This window comes from Castor canadensis, chromosome 13 (assembly GCF_047511655.1).
Source record: "Castor canadensis chromosome 13, mCasCan1.hap1v2, whole genome shotgun sequence".
NCBI classification, from domain to species: Eukaryota; Metazoa; Chordata; class Mammalia; order Rodentia; family Castoridae; genus Castor; species Castor canadensis.
In genome coordinates, this window is record NC_133398.1 from 90,109,313 (window position 1) to 90,131,794 (window position 22,482).

Sequence of the window (22,482 nt, forward strand, 5' to 3'; positions counted from 1 at the left end):
CTGGCTCTAATAACTCCTCCCCAAAAAACTGGCCAGTGTTGCCAGAGTTAAGAATGATTGATTGCTTCAGCATTTTCCAGCAGGGTTACCCAGAGGTCACTGGTGTTGTGGCATCCTCTCAGGGAGGTCTGGTCACAGTACTTCTCAAGCATCAGTGCACTTCAGTCACCCGGGGCGCTGTTTAAAACCCAGTCGCCCAAGTTTCACCCTTGGAATCCTAGCTCACCTGGCGGGCGCCTGGGACCCACTCGATCTGTTGCAAGTTCTCTGACTTGCAGGCTGGGACCGTGAGGCGGGGGGAGCAGTGGCCAATTGGGAATGTTTTGGGGAAGAAAAAGGAAATTGAGGCATAAAGACCTCCTAAGGTTGGCTTTTCTTTGGACCCCGACTCTGGGTAGCTTTGACAGGGACCACAGAGGAGACCTGAGTGTGGCAGGTGTGTGGCGCTGGGAGCGGTTGGTTTTACGTTCCGGAACATTTCCTGGGGCTGAGCTGGGCGCGTATCCCCATGTACCTTTTGTTTTCTGCTCCCTGGTGACCCGGCTGCCGGGAGGGGGCGTGACGCTGGTTTTTCGGCTCCCGCGGGGGCCGGCAGCGGGCGGGGCGCGCGCACCGCGGGGCCTGGCACCCGCGCGCGGCCCCGGCGCCCTAGCCTCGCCTCCTCGCGTTCGCGGCGACGCCGGGGGCGGGGACTCGCGCTGCGGAGGCCGAGGACGCGGCAGCGCTGGAGGCGGAGGCGCGGCGAGGAGCGGGTCCAAGCGGGAGGTGGGTGGCGGCGGTGGCGGCGGCGGCGGCGGCGGCGGCGGCGGCGGCGCCGCGATCTGGGCGGCTTCGGAGTCCGGCTGCGAGGCGCGGAGCGGCCGCCCTATCCGAGGAAGGGGGTGAGTGGGCGGCGCGCGTGCCTGGCCACCCGAGCCGCGGTCCCTTCCTTCCTCCTCAGCCCCGCGCGGTCCCCTAGCCTCCCCGCGCCGGGCGCCGCTCTACCGCGTTCCGTCTGCTGCGCTCCCGAGTGGCCTCGCGCCTTCCCGCGCCCCAGCAGTAGGCGGCCGCCCGGACCTGGAGCGTACTCTCGACTCCGTGGAGAGGGGCAGTGGAAGGCTCCTTGTAGAGGCTAGTTTGGGGCCATCCAGGGGTCCTTCTTTTTGTTCTGAGTGTTGTCACGCGCGTCGCCCCAAAGTCATAGCAGTTCCAGGTGTGCGGCGAGACTTGTCCGAGGGGCGGAGGCCCCGCGCTGGGACCTCCCAGTCTCTCCTCTTCCACCCCGCCGCGGCGCCCACGTTGCAGCTCTCGAGCCCCGTAGGGGACCCTGGTCACCCCCTAGCTCGTCCGGAGCGCAGCTGGAGCCGCCCTCAGGGACTCTGCGGGGGCCCCCGTGTCCCTGTGTGTCCCACTCGCCAGTGTGGAGCAGCCACTTTTGTTCTGCTGTGAAAACAGTCGCTAGGGTCTTTATACTCTTATTTCACTCCCTATTAAATAGTATAAATGAAGTCTTAAAGCAAAATTGAAAAAAAATTACCAATTTTGATGAATGCCCTTTTTACTGGAATTAAAAAGTCATTGCACTCGTAATTCCACGACGTTCTATCCATTTTCAGATGTCTCATCTCCAAGTCTGCAAAACCAAACTTGTGCTACTTTTCACGGTTTGAGGTTGCCTTTGTCTGATTCGGAGTCTCCAGGCCCTACAATTGTGCAGATATCGAGACGTTTAGGGGCGATTTATTAAAATGTACAGCAGGTCGATCGACATTCACTAGCGCCGGAATGACTTTTAGCATCGGATTGGCTTAAATTTAGACAGTTTTACTATTTCTGACTTTCGGAGGACACGAGACCTGGGAAGATGTACAACCCTTTTGGGGCCTTCCTTGTATATCTCTGAAGTCATTCTAGCTCTTTCTACTTGTTACAAAAAACTTAGTTAAGCTCTTGCTGTTACTTTCTTTGTAAATAGAATCAGAACTTGCTAAGACTTACACTGTTATTACGCCACCTTTTAGGATGTTTTTAAAAACGAGGTTAGCTTTTAAAACATATTTTGTACTGTGGAGCGGTTATCTCATTTTTCTTATTTGAAAAATTGGTTTTTCACAAAAATGAAAGAAATGAGAGGAAAGGAGAGCTGGGGTTGGGGCGTCAATTTGCCATGACCTTGCTATTAGGAGGTAAGATGCCATCTGCTTTCTAGTTGTTGGCTGCAGGTCTAGTTATTGATGGGGACTGACAGCTTTGCTTTTTTCTCCCCCCAGGAGTAGGGCAAAACCCACTCAAGCTCAGGGCACTCTGCAATAGTCCTGTGTTTAAGGCCACCTTCCCCATCAGGGAGGAGCTGCTGATCCTGTCCTGTGAAAGCGCTGGCTGCTTTCAGCTTCAGAAGTCCCAAAGGAAGTACTGGGGAGGTGTCTGTGTGGACCTGTGGGAAGGGTAGAGAATCACTGAGGAGTTTCCTTAGGAAAAGGAGTTTGAAGACAGCCTGGCCTCTGAAGAGGAGCCCTGATTCTCAAAGTTCTGGGGTGACAAGGCAAGGGGAGGAAGTCTAAAAGTTCTGGATCTTTGGCTTTAGTTCAGTTGTATTATTGTTACACTGTTTTTTTCTTGAGAAAATAAGTTGTCTTAGAAAAGATTCATTTCTTTTGTTTAAGATCTAACATCCCCACAGAAGGCTCATGTCTGTAATCCTAGCTACCCAGGAGGCAGAGATAAGGAGGATCACAGATTGAAGGTATCCTGGGCAAAGAGTTCACCAGACCCTATCTTGAAAAAGCACTTGCAAAAAAAGGGCTGGTAGAGTGGCTTAAGGTGTAGGTTCCGAGTTCAAACCCCAGTACTGCCAAAATAAGAAAGAAAGAACATCTGTAATTTTTAAAAAGCACTTCTATTGTTTGGGAAGAAAACTTTAAAAAATTTTTATAAACATTGCAAAAAGTAAAAGGAATGGATCTTAATATACTTTTGCTTTACAAAAGTGAGAGTAGTATTTCACTGTCCCCCTAACCCAAGTGTTCTTAAAAGATCTTGGTCATTTTGTTTTCCAGACTTCATAAATTATTGATGAAATTAGGCTAAAAGAAAGACTTGGTTGAAAGTTAAGAAGTGTTTCCCAAAAAGAGAGCCTTTCTTTGGCTTCACACGGACATTTTCCACACTTTCTCAGATTTTTACATCTCCTATCTTATTCTTCTTTAAAACCCTGACAGAAGTTGGGCACTGGTGGCTAATGCCTGTAATCCTAACTACTTGGGAAGTTGAGATCTGAGGGATTGCGGTTTGAGGCCAACTGCCATCTCCAAAATAACCGGAGCAAAATGGACAGGACGTGTGGTTCAAGCAGTAGAGTACCTCCTTTGTAAGTTCGAATCCCTGAGTTCAAACCCCAGTCCCACCAAACCAGACCAAACCAAACAAAAAAACCTTTGCCAGCTATACATCTGACAAGGGATTAATAACCAGAATTTACAAGATGCTCTAAAAACTAAACTCCTGAAGAATCAGTGACCCAGTTTACAAATGGGCAAATGAACTGAACAGAGCTTTTACAAAGCAAGAAGTTCAAATGGCCAGAAAACACATGAAGAAATACTCAGCGTCCCTGTCCATAAAGGAAATGCAAATCAAAATGACATTAAGATTTCACCTCAATCCTGTTAGGATGGCTATCATCAAGAACACAAATAACAAATGCTGGTTAGGGTTTGATGAAAAAGGAACCCTCATAGACTGCTGATGATAATGTAAATTAGTACAACCACTATGAAACACAGTATGGAGGTTCCTCAAAAACCTAAAAATAGAACTGTCATATTATCCAGCAATACCACTCCTAGGAATATATCCATAGCAGTGTAAGTCAGGATGCAATAAAAACACTTGAACACTCATTTTATTGCAGCATTATTCACAATGGTGAAGCTATGGAAACAGCCAAGATGTCCCCAGGTGATGAATGGATTAAGAAAATGTGCTGTGTGTGTGTGTGTGTGTGTGTGTGTGTGTGTGTGTGTGTGTGTATGTGTTAAAGGATTTCCTTCAGCCATAAAGAAGAATGTAATATTCCTATTGCAAGCAACAGAAACCCAAGAATGACTCTTTCATACTGAGTTTCTATACATATTTATTTATAGATTTGAATGTGTCTGACAACCCAAATTTATTCAGGTTCACACTGAAAATGTTTCAGTTTTAATTATAAAGGTGATTAGCTCTTATTGGATGGATTAATGACTTCTATAAAACATGTTAATCTTGCCAGTGTTTTAACATTTTATTGTAAAAAATGAAGCTGTACAACATATTACATCAAATCAAGGGAACCAACATAGAACAGTCATCTTTGGATTATAAAATTTTAAATGCAAGTGATCATGAGTGATTAATGATACTGACTCGTGGTGGTTTTAAAATTCTATTCTATTCTATTGGAGCTCTGTTCAGTTGTGTCTGGAAATGAAATCTTCCCCTTTCAACAGTATCTCAGGTTTATCAGGATTATAGATTGGTTTTCCAATTGACTACTTTTATTAAGCAAATGTCTTTTCATAATTTTAAAATATTGACTATTAATCTGATTTTTAATAATATGGATATTAGTTCATCAGAATCATTAACAGGTATTTGTGGAATGAATGAATGGATGGATGAAACATAGGGAACTTCTGGTGGGGGCTTCATCTCATAAAGTAAAAACAAAACAAACAAAAAAACCTGATATTCATAGGATTCCCCTCACTAAGATTTTGAAGATTAATTAGTGCCTAGCCAAAAATACATATATAAATACTTTATGATTTAGTGATTTTTGCTGTAATTTGCTGTGTTTTCCAAACCTTTTGGTCATTCTCTTTAGTTTAAAAAAAATGTTAGTATTTCTCTGTATGTGTGTTTGTTACTTATTTATAAATTATATACTTGTACTAATTATGGTTATATTGTATCTGCAGGCCCAATTTACACATAGGACTAGATTCACTGTTAATGGTAGTAGAGGTAAAACTGCACTTTAAATATGCTTTCTCTTAATTATGAGTATTTTTGTAGGTCGGATTATGTCATCATAGTTGTACTTTGTGCTGTGCTGTGACTCTTGCAGAGCTGATGCAGTAGGAAGCATGTGCTTTGCCAGTGGTTGTCTTGTGTTGCCTTTATAAGTATAACTTTAATTTGGTGCTTTTTATAGGAATCCTTTTTTTTCTGGGGTACTGGGGTGTGAACTCAGGCCTACACCTTGAGCTACTCCACCAGTCCTTTTTTTGTGTGGCTTTTTTTTTGAGATAAGGTCTCCCAAATTATTTTTCTGGGCTGGATTTGAACTGTGATCCTCCTGAGCTATGCCTCCTCAGTAGCTAGGATTACAGGTGTGAGCCACTGGCACCCAGCTTTACTGGAATCTTAAAAGTTCCCTATTCTTTGTAAGGTAAGCATTGTTATAATCCATCTGTGTACCGCTCTGAGCATGTGCCAGCCAGATAGTTGCCTTGTGCTGAAGGTGTCCTACCTCCTGCCCCCATCTCCAAGGTTAATGATCTGTCACTGGGAACTTTTGAGAGGGACATAGGACGATACAGCATCAGCTTCCACTTGTATTAGTACCATCAGCATGTTATGATAGTATGATATAACTAGTAGAAATAATAGAATATGAAGTGCTTCATTTATGTTATATATAAGTATTTTATGTTATATTAGTGAAATGCAGTTACTTTCCTCTTTTTTTGGGATAAGCATAAATGCAACTTCCAGGTTTTCTTTTCCCAGCCCAGTGGAACATCTTCTACACCCTCTGTGATGCATGTGCCCTGTGGTAGACAGCTGGTCTCTTACTTCAGACCCAAATAATTCTTTCATCTGATCTCCAGATCCTACAAGGGCAAGACTAGAAAAGATCAAGCAGTGCCACACAAGGTGCTTGTCCTCACAGTTTTGCTTGATGCTTTTCTGGACATTCTCTTTGATTTGTCAGCCTTGGGAGACAGACCCAAGGCTATCCCTATAGATGCCCAAGAGGTCTGGAGATGAATAGTTGCCCCAGGTCATCCTGGTAGAAGTAGGCCCTCTCAGGTCACCTGCATAGGGGGGCTTCTCTGTGTCCCTTGAGGGTAGAGATCCTTTGAATCCCTAGTAGTAGCCTTTGGCACAGAAAGCCTTGGTTTGAATGAGACCAGATTTCAGTTTACTTCATGATGCATGCACAAGATACAGTGTTTTTATTTTCGATAAATGAGGAAACTGTAAAATGCAGTTTTACAATGCAATGCAAATGTAGCTTCTAACTTACTAAAGACCTACTAAAGTTGCAATTATTTTTTATTTTTTGGAGGTAGTGGAGATTAAACTCATGGCCTCATGCTTGCTAGGCAAACACTGGGCATGTCCTTCTGAGGAAAGAAGTTAGCTTTGTCCATGGCTGTAGAGTTACTGAGATACCCAAAGAGAGAAGAGCCTTACTGAGGAAGTTGTATTAAATGGAGTCCATTCCAGGTGACTCTTCACTTCTCACAGAAGTAAAAAGAAACCTTGTTCCTGTAGGGCAGACAGTAGTAGATAAGGTTAAGGGAGAATTGGTGCTGTTGTATGGTGGGAGTTAGTAGTGAAATAAACCTAAAAGCCCAGGAAAGAGCTAGGAAAACAAACAAAAATGCAACCCCTAAATGGTAGAGAAATGTAAATATTAATCCAAGGATTAATAACGCTTTCTCTGAGGTACTTTTCTGCTTCTTAAATGAGTGCATCCAGAACCAGATTCAGTTGTCTGCTTTGTCCAGGGTGAACTAGAGAGAGGGGCGTGGGCCTCAAGCTTCATCAGCGTGGGCTGTTTTGACTTTCACACACAAGTAGCTGGGTGTCATCAAAGTCTCATTTCTAACAAATTTCAAGGTCATGCTGATGCTATTGGCCCAGGGACCACACTTTGAAAACCTTTGAAAACCACTGAACTGCAGCATGGGTGAAGCTACTTTTTTCTATAAAGAGCCATTAGATAACATTTTATGTTTTCAAGCTAAATGCTGCCACAGCTGCTCAACTGTGTGATTGTAGCCCAGTAGCCATAGACAATATACAGCTGGTTCTGTAGCCTTGGGTTCTGCATTTGCAGATTCAACCAACGTGTGAATTGCAGTTGGAAAAAAAATTGCTTCTGTACTAAACATGTGAGACCTTTTCTTGTCACTTCCTAAACAATCAGTATAACAACTATTTACATATCATTTGGACTGTATTAAGTATTATAAGTAATCAAGAGATTGTGTGAAGTATAAGATGTGCATAGGTTATGTGTGAATACTATCGCATTTTATGGAAGGGACATGAACATCCTCAGACTTTGATATTCACAGGGTGTCCTGGAATAACAGACAACTATCTAAGTAAATGGTGTGGTTGTACCACTGAAACTTTATGGAAACAGGTGGTTGGGTGGTTGGTTGGATGTTTGAGACAATTGCATTCCAGGCTAGCATTGTTAGCATTGTTGTGATCCTTCTGCTTTAGCCTCCTGAGTGCAGGGATTGATTATCCATGTGTACCACCACAAGTTTTAAGTTCACGTATTTTTCATATCATCAAATACTACTCTTTGAACTTTTTTCAACTATTAAAAAATGTTAACAAGTAATTCTGAGCTTGTGGTTGGCTGACATGATTTGGGCTTGCAGTTTGGGGCTCTTACACTGAAGGGAAAATTTGGAAGCTCCTGCCAGGATGTGGATTTGGAGGGGTCGTTTCAGAGAATTCCAAGTGCTGGATAAAACAAGATAGAATTTTGTTCTTATTAATTTTCACTTACTTACATGCACATTCATTTTATTTTTATTTATGTTTTGAGACAGGGTCTCCCTATGTAGCCCAGGTAGTACTTGAACTTATGATCCTCCTGCCTCAGCCTCCCAAGTGCTAGTATGACAGGCATGCACCATCATACCTAGCTGTATGTTTACTTTTTAAGTTTTAATTTCTAGAAACTGTCAGCTTCCTTAATTGGGGAAAATGTAGTGTTTATAACTGGAGTTTGAGGAAGTGAGAGGAAGGGACTCTACACTTTCTGGTAAATTTGTAAAGGAGTTTAAGCGGACCAGTGGACTTGATCATTTAATCTTCCTGTCTCCAAGGAGGCGTTGTAAATGGCCAGATAGTAAATATTTAAACCTGTAATGACCCTATGTGTAGATTTCTCTGTTTTTAACTGTTCAGTTCTGTCTTGTAGCTGTGCCAGTAAAACTTTTATGTACAAAGAAATGCCAGATATGGCCCATGCTTACTCTCAACTTAGAGATAGTCTTAGGATGGGGTAGAACTGGCAAGAAATCTAGTTACCAAGTCCCTCACAAACTTGGTGCTTTGTGGGTGTGCTCTGATCTGTTGCAGTGACTTTTGAACTTCCTGCTAAGCAGTGGCTCTCTTAGGTGGGGCGGTTCCTGTTGAGAAGGGTCAGAGGTGTGGTCCCACCATTGTTTGGAATAACTATTCTTTTCTTTTTTTTTTTTTTTTTTTTTTTGCCATGCTGGGGTTTGAACTCAGGGCCTTGCTCTTGCCAGGCAGGTACTGTACCACTTGAACCACTCCACCCACCCTTTTGTATGCTTTTTCTTCCTTCTTTTAAAAGTGCTGGGAATCTAACCCAGGTCCTTGCACATGTTGAACACACACTCTTCCACTGAGTACACCCCCCCAGCCTGTTTCTGATCTCTAAAAAATTTTTTCTTGTAAGCAAGCAATAATTTCACCTAGTAGATTGAGACTTTTAAAGTGAATTGAAGCCAGTCAGTGAGAATCTGCAGTTTCGTGACTTTTTTGATTTATCAAAACCTTCACTTCGGGGAAGTGAGTTTCACAGTCTCGCTGTTTAGGTTGGTCATTTTTCAGTAGCTTGGATGCTCATAATCAAACATGAGACAAAACATTTTGAAGCCTAAAGTGAATATTACCTTAATATATGTTTTTGATGCAATATGTTCACTTTGTCTTACTTTCAGTTCGCAGAAATTCTAAAGTAAGTGAAAGGTGAGTGTTTGAAGAATGGCTCTGCATACTGCCCTCAGTCCTCATCAGTCTTGGTCACTTCTCTTCAGATCTGTCCCTCATCATTCAGCAGTCAGGAGCCAGTGATGAAGGAAGAGCCTTCCAGTCCTTTGCCATCCTTCCTCATGGCTACTTTCTTTCCTGGGCAGCTCTGCATCCATCAGGAGCCTGGGGTACCCCTACCTTTGCCGTCTAGACACCTGCACACCTGCTTGGGCAGCCAGGTGCTGGGTCACCATAAGGAGCTTCCTCACACTGCTCTTTTTGACAGGGATGTGGTCTGGGGCATCTGCTGCTGCAGTAGTTTCTGGCAGTCAGCCCCTCGTGGTTGTCAGCGCTTCTGTGAACAACAGCATCAATGGAGGAGAGCAGAGGGCCAGTGCTATACTGTAGAATAGTTGTGGGAAGAAAACATTCACCACCTTATCCCTATAAAAGTGGGAAAAAGATCGAGTCTGGAAATGGTCTGTTCTTGGTCTTCCCATCCCTAATAATAATAGTAGCAGTCACCATGTATTAAGCAGTTTCTACATGCTAGTTGTAGTTCTCTAAGCCCTTCTGTGAGGGGGTCAGTGAGGCACAGGTGGGTCCTATGGCTCCTGAAAGGCATGGGGGAACAGGGTCACACATGGCAGTCAGGTTTTAGTTTGTTCTCCTAAGGCTGCTCTCAGTTGTTTGGTGCTAGCACAGCACCTGACTCTTGGGAGTTCTCAATGAACTTTTTTATTGTCTTCTTAAGGGAGGAGGATATTGAGTGGTCATCCATTCACTTCACTTGAGGTGAGAATCAAGTCTGTTTTCTGCTTTCATCCACCCATGTGTCTGCTGGAATAACAAAAGATCTCACAAACATCCCACCTGAAAGTATAATGTTAGGGAATTTAGTATATGATAGAGGTAGCTAGGCACTACCTAAGCACTAGGTAAAAATGGATTATTCAATAAAGGGTGGCTAGCCATTAGAGGGGGAACATGCTGTATTTTTTCGTATTTCCTTAACTCATTATCAAAAAGGAATTCCAAATGGATGAACAGTTTCCTTTTTTGTGATGCTGGAAATTGAACACAGGAGCTCATTTATGCTAGGCAAGTTTCTTCATCCTGAGCTGCTTCCCCAGCCCTGGAAGGACAATTTAAATGTAAATGTGAACTCTTAGGGCTGGCCCTCCATATCCTCAGATTTTGTATCAGAGGAGTCTATAGGCTGCAAGATGAAAAAATGTTTGAAAAAAAAATCTGCGGTGAAATGTATGAATGCTCACAGGAAGTGGGGGAAACGATAAAGATTATAAGTAGCTTCAGGTGTGTTCTGATCAGACCTTGATCAGGGTTTGGGTCAGGTGTCATTGTTGGAAGCGTTTTAAAAAATCTCAGCGTTGTGGATAAGGGACTGTTCATGTAAATTAGAGTTAGATTTGTCAGGGTGTCTATGGCATGTTGTTGGAAATAAACCTGGAAAGACCCTGACTGTTCCTGTATGACTACGTGGGGGTGCTTTGTTGTCGATTCAACTGGATGGTTTATTAGGTCCCTCACTAGCAGCTGACTAAGAAGGAAGCTGCCTTTTTTTTTTTTTGTGGTACTGGGATTTGAACTCAGGCCTCCACCTTGATCCACTCTACCCAGCCCATTCTTGTGAAGGGTTTTTTCAAGATAGGGTCTCATCAACTACTTGCCCAGGCTGGCTTTGAACCTCAATCCTCCTGGTCTCTGTCTCCTGAGGATTACAGGTATGAGCTACTAGTGCCCAGCTTAGAAGCTGCCTTTTGATGTTACCTTAAGACTATATGATGACAGTCAGCTCTGTGTATCTCTTACAGGTTAGTTTGTGGTGGCCTCTCCTCCTCTTCTTCCTCTCCTACCCCTTCCTCCCCCCTTCTATCCCTTCCTTCTCTCTTCTTTCCTTCCTACTACTTCCTTTTCCTCCTCTTCTCCATTTTTTTGGGTAGTACTGGGGTTTGAACTTTGTCTTGCTCTTGCTATGAGCCACTCCACTAGCCTTTTTTTGTGTTGGGTATTTTTGAGATAGGATCTCATGAACTATTTGCCCTGGCTAACCTTGAACTGAGAGCCTCCTAACCTGCTGCTAGGAGTAGCTAGGATTATAGGTCTTAGCTACTGGTACCTGGCTCCTCTCCTTTTTTCTTTTCCTCTCCTTCCTCTTCCCTCCTCTTCCTTCTTCTTTCTCCTCCTCTTACTTATTTATTTATTTGTTTATTTATTTTGGTGGTACTGGGGTTTGTGCTCTATCAGTTGAGCCACTCCCTAGTCCTTTCTGCTTTAGTTATTTTTTCAGATAGGGTCTTGTAGGTTTTCTTTTTAGTTTTTTTTTGTCCTGGCCAGCCTCAGACTACGATCCTCCTACCTATACCTCCTGAGTAGCTGGGATTACAAATATAAGCCACTGTGCCCAGCTTCTCCCCCTCTTTGTCTTCTCCTTTTTTTTCTTCCTCCCTCTTTTTTCTCTTCTATCTCCTTCCTTTCCTCCTTTTTCTTTTCTCCTCTTTCTTGTCTTCCACCCTTTCTTCTTCTCCATTGCTGGCCACACCTGACACAGAAGATGCTCTGTTTTCAGATCCCTAATAGCATTGTGGCTCCCCTTATTCTGATAAGGTTCTCTAGAATCTGGCTCAGCAAAAATCATTTGGAAAAGTCAACTTTCCTTGTTCTTGGTGACCAGTGGTGGCATCTAGCTGGATCTGGTTTTGCGTTGAAGTCAGTGGATAAAACTGACAGCCCCTTTCCTCTAAGCCTTACTTCTGTGCTCTCCAGCTTGCACTGATGCTGTTTTTGCTAACACTGCTGTGAGGCACACCATGCTGCAGTTGCACAGACATAGCCTCTGAAGTTAGAAATGATGTATGAAGGACAAGGTGTCTTGTTTGACACAGAATCCTGAAATAGAACTTGGTCCCAACCTCCCACCCTGTCTTTAGCCCAACCACCCATCTCTTGTCCCATATCATGAAGGAGACATTTCTGCCACCCAGACCTTGACTGAGCAGTGACATTGGTCATGACATCCAGCCTGGGTTTTCTGCTTTGCTCCAGAATCCTTTTAAGAAGGCACCATTAGAAATCCTGTCAAAGGGTAAAAAACCTCAAAAGCTCCCTCATTAGGAAGATACAAAAGCGACTCTGGGGAGAAATGTATTTTTTCTAACATGGTACGGAAGCACTTAGTATTTCCCATTGTTGTTTACAGAAGTGATTAATTTAATCCTCAAACTATTATGGATAAGTGAGTAGTACAATTAAACTCATTTGATAGACCAGGAAATCTGAAGAGAGAAATGGTGCTTTGCCTAAGGTCTGCAGCTAGTCTGGGTTCCCAGGCTGATACCCACCTGTGAACCTGTGCTGGGGAGCCAGCCACAGCTCCCAGCACACAGATTTGAGGCCATGGCTGCTGCCCAAACAACACACTCTTCATAAGCAGCTTATGTGTCAAGGAGCATGCATGAGCCCCTGCTTCCTGGAAGGATACCTTCCTGTGGTGAGGATGGATGAGGGCCCGCTTTGGAAATAGCAATGCTAGTAAGCAGGCTTATTTACTTTTCTTTGTTTGGCAGATTCTCAGCCCCGATTTTGAGATGATGGGATTGGGAAACGGGCGTCGCAGCATGAAGTCTCCGCCCCTTGTACTGGCTGCCCTGGTGGCCTGCATCATTGTCTTGGGCTTCAACTACTGGATTGCCAGCTCTCGGAGTGTGGAACTCCAGGTATCGTGTGTGTGTGTGTGTGTGTGTGTGTGTGTGTGTGTGTGTGTGTGTGTGTGTGTGTGTGTGTAGATGCCATCAAGTGTTTAAAGTTGCTGGGTGACTGACCCAGGGGCTTCTTTGTTGTCACCTAAGGCATTGGGCTTAGTGCACATGTTGTAGTGGGAGTTTAGTGCCCTGTGTACCCCTCATCCCAACCTCCACCCCGGCTCTGGGCCCAACTCCCCAGAGCTGCTTCCTCTGCAGCTGTTCAGTATTGCTGCCAAAACTTCCTCTCTGCTTCTCATTTGAGCATCTGGGGACTGGGAAGATACCTTACAGAGGTACACTGGACACAGGTCATTCCCCCGTCCTTAGTCCACAGGAGAACCCAAAGAGCAGAGTTGGCAGTGTGTTGGAGTGGTGTAGGAAGTGTTTTTTTTTCTTTTTGCAGTACTGGGGTTTGAACTCAGGGCCTCAAGTGGTAGGAGCTACCACTTGAGCCACACCTCCAGTCCAGGAAGTGTGTTTTAGAGGAATCAGTCTTTATCATCATTATTTCACGACAATTATTTCAGGTTTTCCACATGTTGTGACCAGTCCTGGGTCAGAACAGTGCCGAGCAATGACAAAGACTCTCCCTAAGCAGACTTAGGCCCCTTTAAGCCTTCTGCTCCACTAGGCCTTGGTCTACACCCCACCCCCACGCCCACCCCTGTCTTTGGTCTGCCCTGTCCAGTCTTAGCAGAGAACCTGTCTTTTTCTCAGTTTGCCTGTAGCAAGCATCTTATTAAAACCAATTTAGCAAGAATCCCCTGCCTGAGCTTGATGTGTTCTTGGCAGTTTCTCACCCCTTTGCTCTGCTTGTTGTGGGGTGCAGGCCTCCAGTGAGCTTCATTTGAGGGAGCTTGGTTGGTCTTGTCTCTGGGATATTTGCCCTTGGCCCTCACACTGTGGTCTCCTCGTAGACACGAATTGTGGAGCTGGAAAGCAAGGTCCACAGGGCGGCTGCGGAGAGAGGTGCTGTGGAGCTGAAAAAGAATGAATTCCAGGGTGAGCTGGAGAAGCAACGAGAGCAGCTGGACAAAATCCAGTCTAGCCACAGCTTCCAGCTGGAGAGTGTCAACAGGTTGCACCAGGACGAGAAGGCAAGGCCTGCTTTGTTTCCTTCACCATTCTCTTCTGAGCCTCACTTTCTACCTGGTCAAATTCTGGGTGTAGAACATGTAATTAGATGGTCTCTTAGTCAAGTTGTCCCTGCTCCCCCATCCTCTGGTCTACCTCTAAGTCCCCCCTGGACCTGTGAAACCTTTGCAGGGGTGATAGTGTGGAAAATTCAGAAGAACCAAGGTAGCAGGCCTGGACTTTTTCTCCTGTGTTCTTTTTTTCCTTATCTTCTTATCACTTGCTATGCCAGGTGCTTCTTTCTCACAAGGATTAATGCTTATGGCTTCAAATATCACATGCATGGGAGGAGATGCAAATCTCTAGATAAATATTAACAGGAAAGTAGGGGACTCAGAGCATTGGCTTTTTTTTTTCCCCCTGGTGACAATGTCTCACTATGTAGCTAAGTCAGGCCTTCAACTCACAGTCTCCATATCTGAACCTGCCAGTTAGCAGAGATTACAGATGTGTGCCACTGTGCACAACTTAAGTATTTTTTTTAAGTTTAAAAATTCTAAATATTAGATCTTTCTATTTAAGCTTTACATGTCTTACTTTTTCTGAGATTGAACGTTCTTGTTTATCAAATTACACAACAGTGCAAATAACTACTGTCTTGTACTATAAAGTACATCAAAGTCATTGCTGTTTTACTACCCAGAATGGCTTGGCTTTTACTAATATATATGCTCTCCCTGGGATTGGTTGATTCATTGGAAAGAGGTTGTATTCACTATTTCAAAGGTGGACTTAGTTTTAGTATGAACTAGTGCCCAGCATTTCACCTGGAAATGAATTGTTTCTAGGTAGCACCTCATATTTTTCTTTCCTAACTGATTTAATGCAAGAAGTACTTTCTTTCCTTTTTTTTTTTCATAAGGCAGAGGTTTGAACTCAGGGCAAATCCCCTACAGTTGAAAATGATAGGACCTAGATATTTCTCCCAGTGTGTGTAAACAGACAGAATCCCTTAACACATATTACTTGGAGGAAATAGTTTATTTGTCAATTCAGACTCAGAAACTGTGAAAGTCAAAGGACCTTTTGGGAGGCAGAGGTTTAGGTAGCTCCAAATCATTGTTCCAAGGAAGGCAGGGAAAAGGGGAACCTATATATAGGGTATTGGATGTTGAGAAGGAATAGGGGCTATGTGACTGATAGGAGATAAAGAGAAGAATGTGTAAACAGGGTTACGAGTGTAGCACAGTGGTAGGCCATTTGCATGGCATGCGTGAGAAAATGTCCATGAAGTGGGAGTGTGGTAACCTATATACATCCTGAGCCTCTGGGCACAATGTATTTGTCCGGGCAGTCATGGGTTATTCTTGTCATAAACATTGACATTTTAAACTCTTAGGTCATAAAAAATTAGCTACCATTTGTTGCCCTCAACACGGAGAAACTAAAGCAGATACCTGAAAAGCAACTGAGGCCAATAGGAGAAGGGGACCAGGAACTAGAGAAAAGGTTAGATCAAAAAGAATTAACCTTAGAAGGTAACACACATGCATAGGAATCAATGCTAGTCAACTCCCTGTATAGCTATCCTTATCTCAACCAGCAAAACCCCTTGTTCCTTCCTATTATTGCTTATACTCTCTCTTCAACAAAATTAGAGATAAGTACAAAATAGTTTCTGCCGGGTATCGAGGGGGTGGGGGTGGAGAGGGAGGGGCGGAGTGGGTGGTAAGGGAGGGAGTGGGGGCAGGGGGGAGAAATGACCCAAGTATTGTATGCACATATGAATAAAAAAAAAAACTCTTACAGATCAGATTTTTTTCTGGTACTGGGATTTGAACTCAGGCCTTCAAGCTTGCTAGGCAGACACTTTGTCCCTTGAGCCATACCTCCAGCCCATTTGGGTTATTCTTGAAGCCTGTACTCAGAGGGTGAAGGTGACCAGAGTTCTCCCAGCTCTGTTTTGAAAGCATCTTTTAATGTTGCTTTCATTGTAATTTTCCTTATTTTCACAATTCTCAGGGAATAGAGTTTGCAGGAATTCCACCTGGGATTTTCTTAGGCAGTGGATATGAAGCAGATGCCAGTAAAGAAAATCCAATAGGATTTTTTTTAAACGATCAGTGACCTTTTTATAATAATGTGTGAAATTAATCCATGAGAGCTGAAAATTGCTATTTCTTTGATGTTATCTGGTCACAACCATCATTATAGCCTACATATTAAATGGATAGTACCAAAAAAAGAAACAAGAAGCAGATGCCAGGTGTGACCAGCAGGATTTCTCCCTGAGGTCTGGGCTGAGATAGGCCTCAGGCTAGGCAAGGCAAGGGAGAGAGGATCATCTGAGCTAGTTCAGAGGTGCAGAAGTGGCTGTGTTGTGGTCAGGAACCATCTGTTGGAAGTGAGAGAAATAAAGGCAAATGTGCGCACATCTGTCTCCCCACCTCCTCACCCCTGTGCATATGTGTGCCATTACTTCAAAGTTCATCTTTTTTTTCTTAGAATTGCCTTTTGGGGCTGAGGATGTGGCTTAGTGGTAGAATGCTTACCTGTCATGTGCAAGGCCTTCTGTTCATTCCCAGCACTGCAAAAATGAAATGAAATAATAAAATAAACCTGTTTAACTGAAATGAGAGGTAATATCTGCCAGGCAGAAACCAGCAATTTCTCTGATTCTTTTTTTTTTTTTTTTTTTTTTTTGCAGTATTGGCACTTAAACTTGGTGATTCGTGCTTGCCAGGCATACACTCTGCCACTTAAACCACACCCTAGTTCCTCTCTTCCACTCTTCGGTTTAGGTTTTATTGGCTTCCTTTTAAAAAGGAGGCATATGTGTAAAAATGATTTGAGGATCCACTGGGAGGGGGCAGCTCTAGTAGTCACAATAAATAAACTTAAGGTCAGTAGTTTTGAAAAGCTAGGTGCCACAGATGACAAGGTAAAGATACCCATTTCAAATAGCTATTTGAAAGGGAGTCTGTTTTCATCAAGAATTTTATACTTTTAGAGTATGTGATATAAAGTTCTTTTCATTTGGGTATCAAGAGTGGGTCCTTCCTTACATCTTAGCTACAGGAAGATTGTGGTGTTAAAGAAGGCACAGGACTTCCAAGACAGGCAGTTCAGGGTACGGAGTTTCTTAAGCTGCCTGATTTTAGGCAAGTCACTTCAATTCTGTGGACCTATTTTCTCAGCTGTCTAGTGAAAATAACAGAACCCCTCTTACAGAGTGCATGTGAGGATTCAATAAGATACTTGCAAAGGGTTTAGCACAGTGCTTGATGTGGAGTAAAAGCTCAAACTAGTAGCTAGTCAAATTATCACAGTCAATTGTGCTGATTACTAGCAGCAGCAGTAGTAACAAGCACTAGCAGTGGAGGTAGGAGTCAGTCAGTTTATAAGTCAGAGTGGCTTATAAATAACAGAAATTTACTTCTCACAGTTTCGTAGACTGGGATGTCCAAGATAAGACAACTGTACATTTGGTATCTGGTGAGGGCCCACTTCCTGGTTCATAGATGTCACCTTTTTGTTGTGTCTTCACATGGTGGAAGGAGACAGTGCAGCTTTCTGGGGTCTGTTTTGTATGAGCACTAACCCTGTTCATGAGGGCTGTACCTTCATGACCTAATTTTCTCCTAAAGATCCCACCTCCTAATCACCTTGGTGATACTGGCTTTGTATTGGTCAACTCCCCATAACAAATATCCAGGTAATCAATTTATAAAGAGAAAAGGGTTATTTTGGCTCTCATCTGTGATTGGTTGACCCTCTTGCTTTTGGATATGTGATGAGGCAGCACATCATGGTAGGAGCTGCGATGAGCAAAACTGTTCATGACTGGGAAGGAAAAAAGAGAAAGAGAGGGAGCAAGGGAGGGAGGGAGGGAGAGAGAGAGAGAGCACATTGGATATGGTGGTATACTTCTGTGATTCCAGCACTCAGGAGGCAGAAGCAGGAGGATTGTGAGTTCAAGGACAGCCTGGGCTATATAGTGAAACCTCAAAAAACAAAACATGGGGGGGTGGGGAAGAAGAGAGGGGAGCCCTCTTAGGGTTACCTCAGTGACCAGTGACCTGAAGACCTCCCATTAGGCCCCACCTCTTAAAGGTTCCACCACCTCCAATTACTGCCATTCTGGGGATGAAGCCTTTAATATGTGGACCTTTGGGAGATACTTAAGGTCAAAACTGTAGTAGGCTTCAACATGAATTTTGGGAAAGTGTGTTCCTTTTTTTTTTTCCCTTCCTCATTGAAACCATGAAACTAAATTGTGCTAGCTTTAAAGAAAAGGTTGAGGCAATGGAGGGACAGGGAGAGGTTGATCAAGGGGCCCTAACTTACTGTTAGATAGGAGCAAGAAGCCTGGCATGCTGTTGCACAGTAGAGTGGCTGTACATAACAATACATTGCTGTACAAAATCTGAAAATAGTCTTATGTTTTTACCATAAAGAAATGATGGTGCATGGTAACTCTAGTCTGTAATCTTAGCTCCTTAGGAGGCTGAGATCTGGAGGATTGCCTGGTCAAAAAAGTTCACTAGACCCCATGTCAACCAATGACTAGACATGGTGATCCATGCCTGCCATCCTAACTATGCATGGAAGCACACATAGGATCATGGTCCATGCCTGTTCGGGCATAAAGCAAGATCCTATCTCAAAAATAACCAACATAAAACTAACTGGTGGAGTAGCTTCAGTGGTAGAGTGCTTGCCTATGAATCACACTGCCCTGAGTTCAGCCCCCCAGTACTGCAGAGAAAAAAAAGAGAGAGAGAAAGGATAGATATTTGAGGAAACATGTTTAATCTGATTTAGTATTACAGAATGTATGCATGTGTCAGAACTTCACATGGTAACCATTAATATATACAGTTTTTATGTATCAGTTAAAAATGAAACATAAAAATGAACTTTTTAAAAATAATAGAAAATAACAGAAAAACAAGACACGTTAGGAAGACATCTAGGAAGATAGAACCAAGAGCAAACTGGGCCATGGAAAGAAAAGGACAGCAGTGATCTCAGCAGTGACAAGAGCTCATCTCTTAATCTCTGCTTTGTTAGACATCATGTGTGTTAGTCAGTTTTGCACATACCTAAGAGAAACAGCTGAAGGGAGGAATAGATTTATTTTTGCTCAGGGTTTCAGTCCATCATGGCTGGGAGGGGGTGTGGTGAAGCAGAGCAGCTCACATGGGAGCCAGGGAGAGAGAGACACATACACATATATACATACACACACACTCACACACAGATAGACCCACAGACAGACAGACAGAAGGATGGATGCATATACGGATGGATGGATGGTTGGAAGGAAGGGATGAGAGAGTGAGAATGAGTATAAATGTTTGCCTGCACTGGTATGAGGTGATGCTGGTGCTTCCCACATTCAGGGTAGGTCTTCTCCCTTGTAATCCTCTCTGAAATGTCCTCACAGTCTTCACCCACAGGTATGCTTTACTAATCTCCTAGGCAGTTCTCACTCCAATCAAGGTGACTGTCAGGATTATCAAGCTAAGCCTTTTGTGGGATTGTTCCTTGTGTTCCTCTTGGCAGCCTCATAAAGTTGGTGCTTGCCTTGCAGATGTGGGAATGTGTCTTAGCGTTAGTAACTGTCATCCAGAACAAAATCTGGATTCTGGACAGCCTCTAGAGTAGGCTTTTCCTTTGCTTGCTGACCTCCCTCTTCCTACTGTGTAGACACTACTTCCCTCTTGGGCCCACCTGAAGGGTGGCAGGTGAGGCCACCAGTGACCCAGCCTTAGCTGCATGGGTCATTGTTGAAGCCAAGTGATATGTATAGGCTGTTCGTTGTTCTGTTCTGCCTTTGTAGATATTACAGTCTTCTCACCATAGAAAACTTAGAAAATGCCATTTTTATATCTTCTTGCTTCCAAAGGCTACCATATTCCAACTAGCTCATTTTGGCCACAGTTCTGAATTGTTAGGTGAGAAATCCCTGTTTTTTCCAAAATGGCCAGGTTGGATCCTAACTCAGATACTTAACTGCTTCTATAGTCTTTTTTTTTTTTTTTTTAATTTTAGAAGGTTAGCACTGTGGTTTGAATGGGAATAAGGCTCCTTAGAATTTTAAATATTCATCAGGTGGTATAACACAATTGAGTATTCCCTCATACTAATGTTTGAGATCAGGAATGTTTTGATTTTCAGACTTTTTGGATTTTGGAATATTTTCATATACAGAATTAGCTATGTTGGGGATTTATGTTTTATATACATCTTATGCATACAGCCTGAAGATGATTTTATATAGTATTTTTAGCACATCTGTGTTTTGTCTGTAACCCCTCATATAAGGTTAGATGTGGCATTTTCCATTTGTGGTGTCATGTGGATACTCAGATTTTTGGTTTTTGGAACATTTTGGGTTTTTAGGTTAGGGATGCTCCATCTGTAATGATTGACAGCCATGGGAGGAGGTGGGGTGTTGGGACCTGTGGATGAGGGCAGTTTGCAAACAGAGGACTTCAGGGTTTCCCACCTCCATTAGTGATCCTCACTTTACGAGTTACTGTTACTTTGGGTGGGTATTGTATCCTTCAAGTGAGGACCCAGAAAAAAGCTTGAAAACCAGACCTTACGGGGAAAATGTGTTGAACACTTTTTCATAATTAAAGTACTACTTTGGGTCAGCACTGTGTCATAGAATGATATGATTTTTTTTTTCCATTTGGTTTTTGAGACAGGGTCTCCCATGTCCAGCTTAGAGTTTTCTTTGATAACGGACACATTCTGTATTTTCGCCCAGTAGTACAGTAGCCACTAGCCTTCTGAAATGTGGCCTTGGACATTTTTAGAAGCTGTGCCAGACTGGAAATTTACTGATCATCACAACCCACTTCCACCCCTCTAAGAGTTCTACTTTGTCCAGAATTTGGATACAGCTGGACGTCCAGTCCTTGGCACTGAAATCAACTTGCTTAGGTGCTCTTCAAATGTCCTCAGGATGGTGTGCAAGTGAGGAGATGTCACATAAACTTCTCAGTGGCAGTGAGATCCTTCTTTCCTTTCTTCCTTTCTCCCTCCCATCCTCCCTTTCTCTCTCTCCCTTCTTTCTCAGTACTGGGAATTGAATCCTGGACCTTGCACATGCTGGGCAAGTACTATTCCACTTGAGCTCTGCCCCTAGTCCTCTGGCTGTGAATTCACGATCCTTCTGCCTTTGCCTCACAAGTAGGTGGGATTATAGGTATTCACCATCATACCCAGTTTCTAGCTTATATTTCTGAAGTTTTACTATTTATGTACAAGACAATACATTTTAAAATCTATGTTTTAATGTATTCGTTTGGCTCCTCTATCATTCTGTAACTTGCTTTTATAGTCAGCATTGTTTTTGAGGTCTTTATTTCTTGAATTTATTGATCTAGTTCATTCATTCCAACTGCTGTACCCTCTTTTTTTTGTGTGTAAGTAAACCAAGGTTTATTCACCAGCTCCACTGGTAGAGAGGAGGGTTCCATGCGTGCTCCCCAGTGCTCCCTAGGCGACAGGAGCTCTTTGAAACTTATAGTGCTGTCCCAACTATAGTTTGGGATGCATTAATGCACTGTGCATAGTAATTTAGTGGGTTATGGCCATACTTAAAAAATGAAAACTACTGGAGTGTTATTGTCGATGTTAAGTATTGTCACACCAGTGTTTCAGTGTATGTGAAGAATAGGTACATGATTCACTGTGGTCTGGTTAAAGGTATTGAAAGATGCAAGGATGAATGCAGAAGGTGACTTGCTGGATCATAAATTGTACCTATTTTTATTAGCTGTTGCCCCATTGCTCCCCAAAATAATCTTATTGTTACCTTTGGCTTTGCACATTTTTTTAGCCTACAGATCAGTGGTTCTTAGTTTCTGTGGGTAATATTGAATTCTTCTTTTCTGATTTGTTCTCCTCTAATTGACATTAGGCCTGACCATTTACCATATGGGTGAGGGACTGGCATTTAGTGGAACCCAAGTTTCTGGTAACTGAATGGAAATCTCATTTGGTCAGTGTATGCAGACTTACTAGATGTCTAGTATGTGCCTCAGGCCCTGTGTCCTGAGCAGCATCTATTCAGTTTTGGATGAAGATGAGATTCCTTCACATAGTTGGAGAGTGATTTCTAACAGCAATGGGAATTACATAAATGAAGAGACTGGTATTAATGTAGTTGTAATCTTTTCTTGAAAGAGCTTTGGAGGTTAACATGGGATTTAGAGAAGTTTATGGAAGAAGGCTCACATTTCCAGCATGTAGTGCAGCAATAAGATAGTTAGAGGTAAGAATGTGGATGGTGATACAAATCCTGCCTGACTGGTGGGGAAGTTTGTTGGGGGATAAAAGTGTGCAGTGTCAGGTGTCATTGACAACCTGTCTAATCCCCTTGTTCCTTCAATGGCCCTTTCCCCCATTGCTGTTATCCACAAGGAAGGCTAGGTAGCCATGTTTATTCCATCTTAATGACCTCAGGCTCACAGCCCATTGGATGAGGGGAGCCCTTCCATTGGCCAGAGCATTAACCAATCAATCAGGTTCTTTGTCTTGCTCATTTGAACTAAATCCCACATACCATGATCTTTATAGTACAGGTTAGCATCTCTTATCCAAAATGCTTGGGACCAGAATTTTTTCT

The 22,482-nt window shown here is 43.3% G+C and overlaps 1 protein-coding gene across 3 annotated transcripts in view; it reads left to right on the forward strand.

The window, feature by feature from the left end:
* The first annotated feature begins 413 nt into the window (after window positions 1–413).
* Window positions 414–22,482, forward strand: part of Golm1 (golgi membrane protein 1) — a 62,479-nt gene continuing 40,410 nt past the window's right edge. The window contains exons 1-3 of one of the 3 annotated variants that reach the window (XM_074052240.1): window positions 414–436; window positions 12,585–12,734; window positions 13,679–13,858. In XM_074052240.1, the coding sequence (XP_073908341.1) occupies window positions 12,606–12,734; window positions 13,679–13,858 (309 nt within the window). In that variant the 5' untranslated portion in view covers window positions 414–436; window positions 12,585–12,605. The other 2 variants (XM_074052241.1, XM_020183172.2) reach the window with 2 other exon arrangements.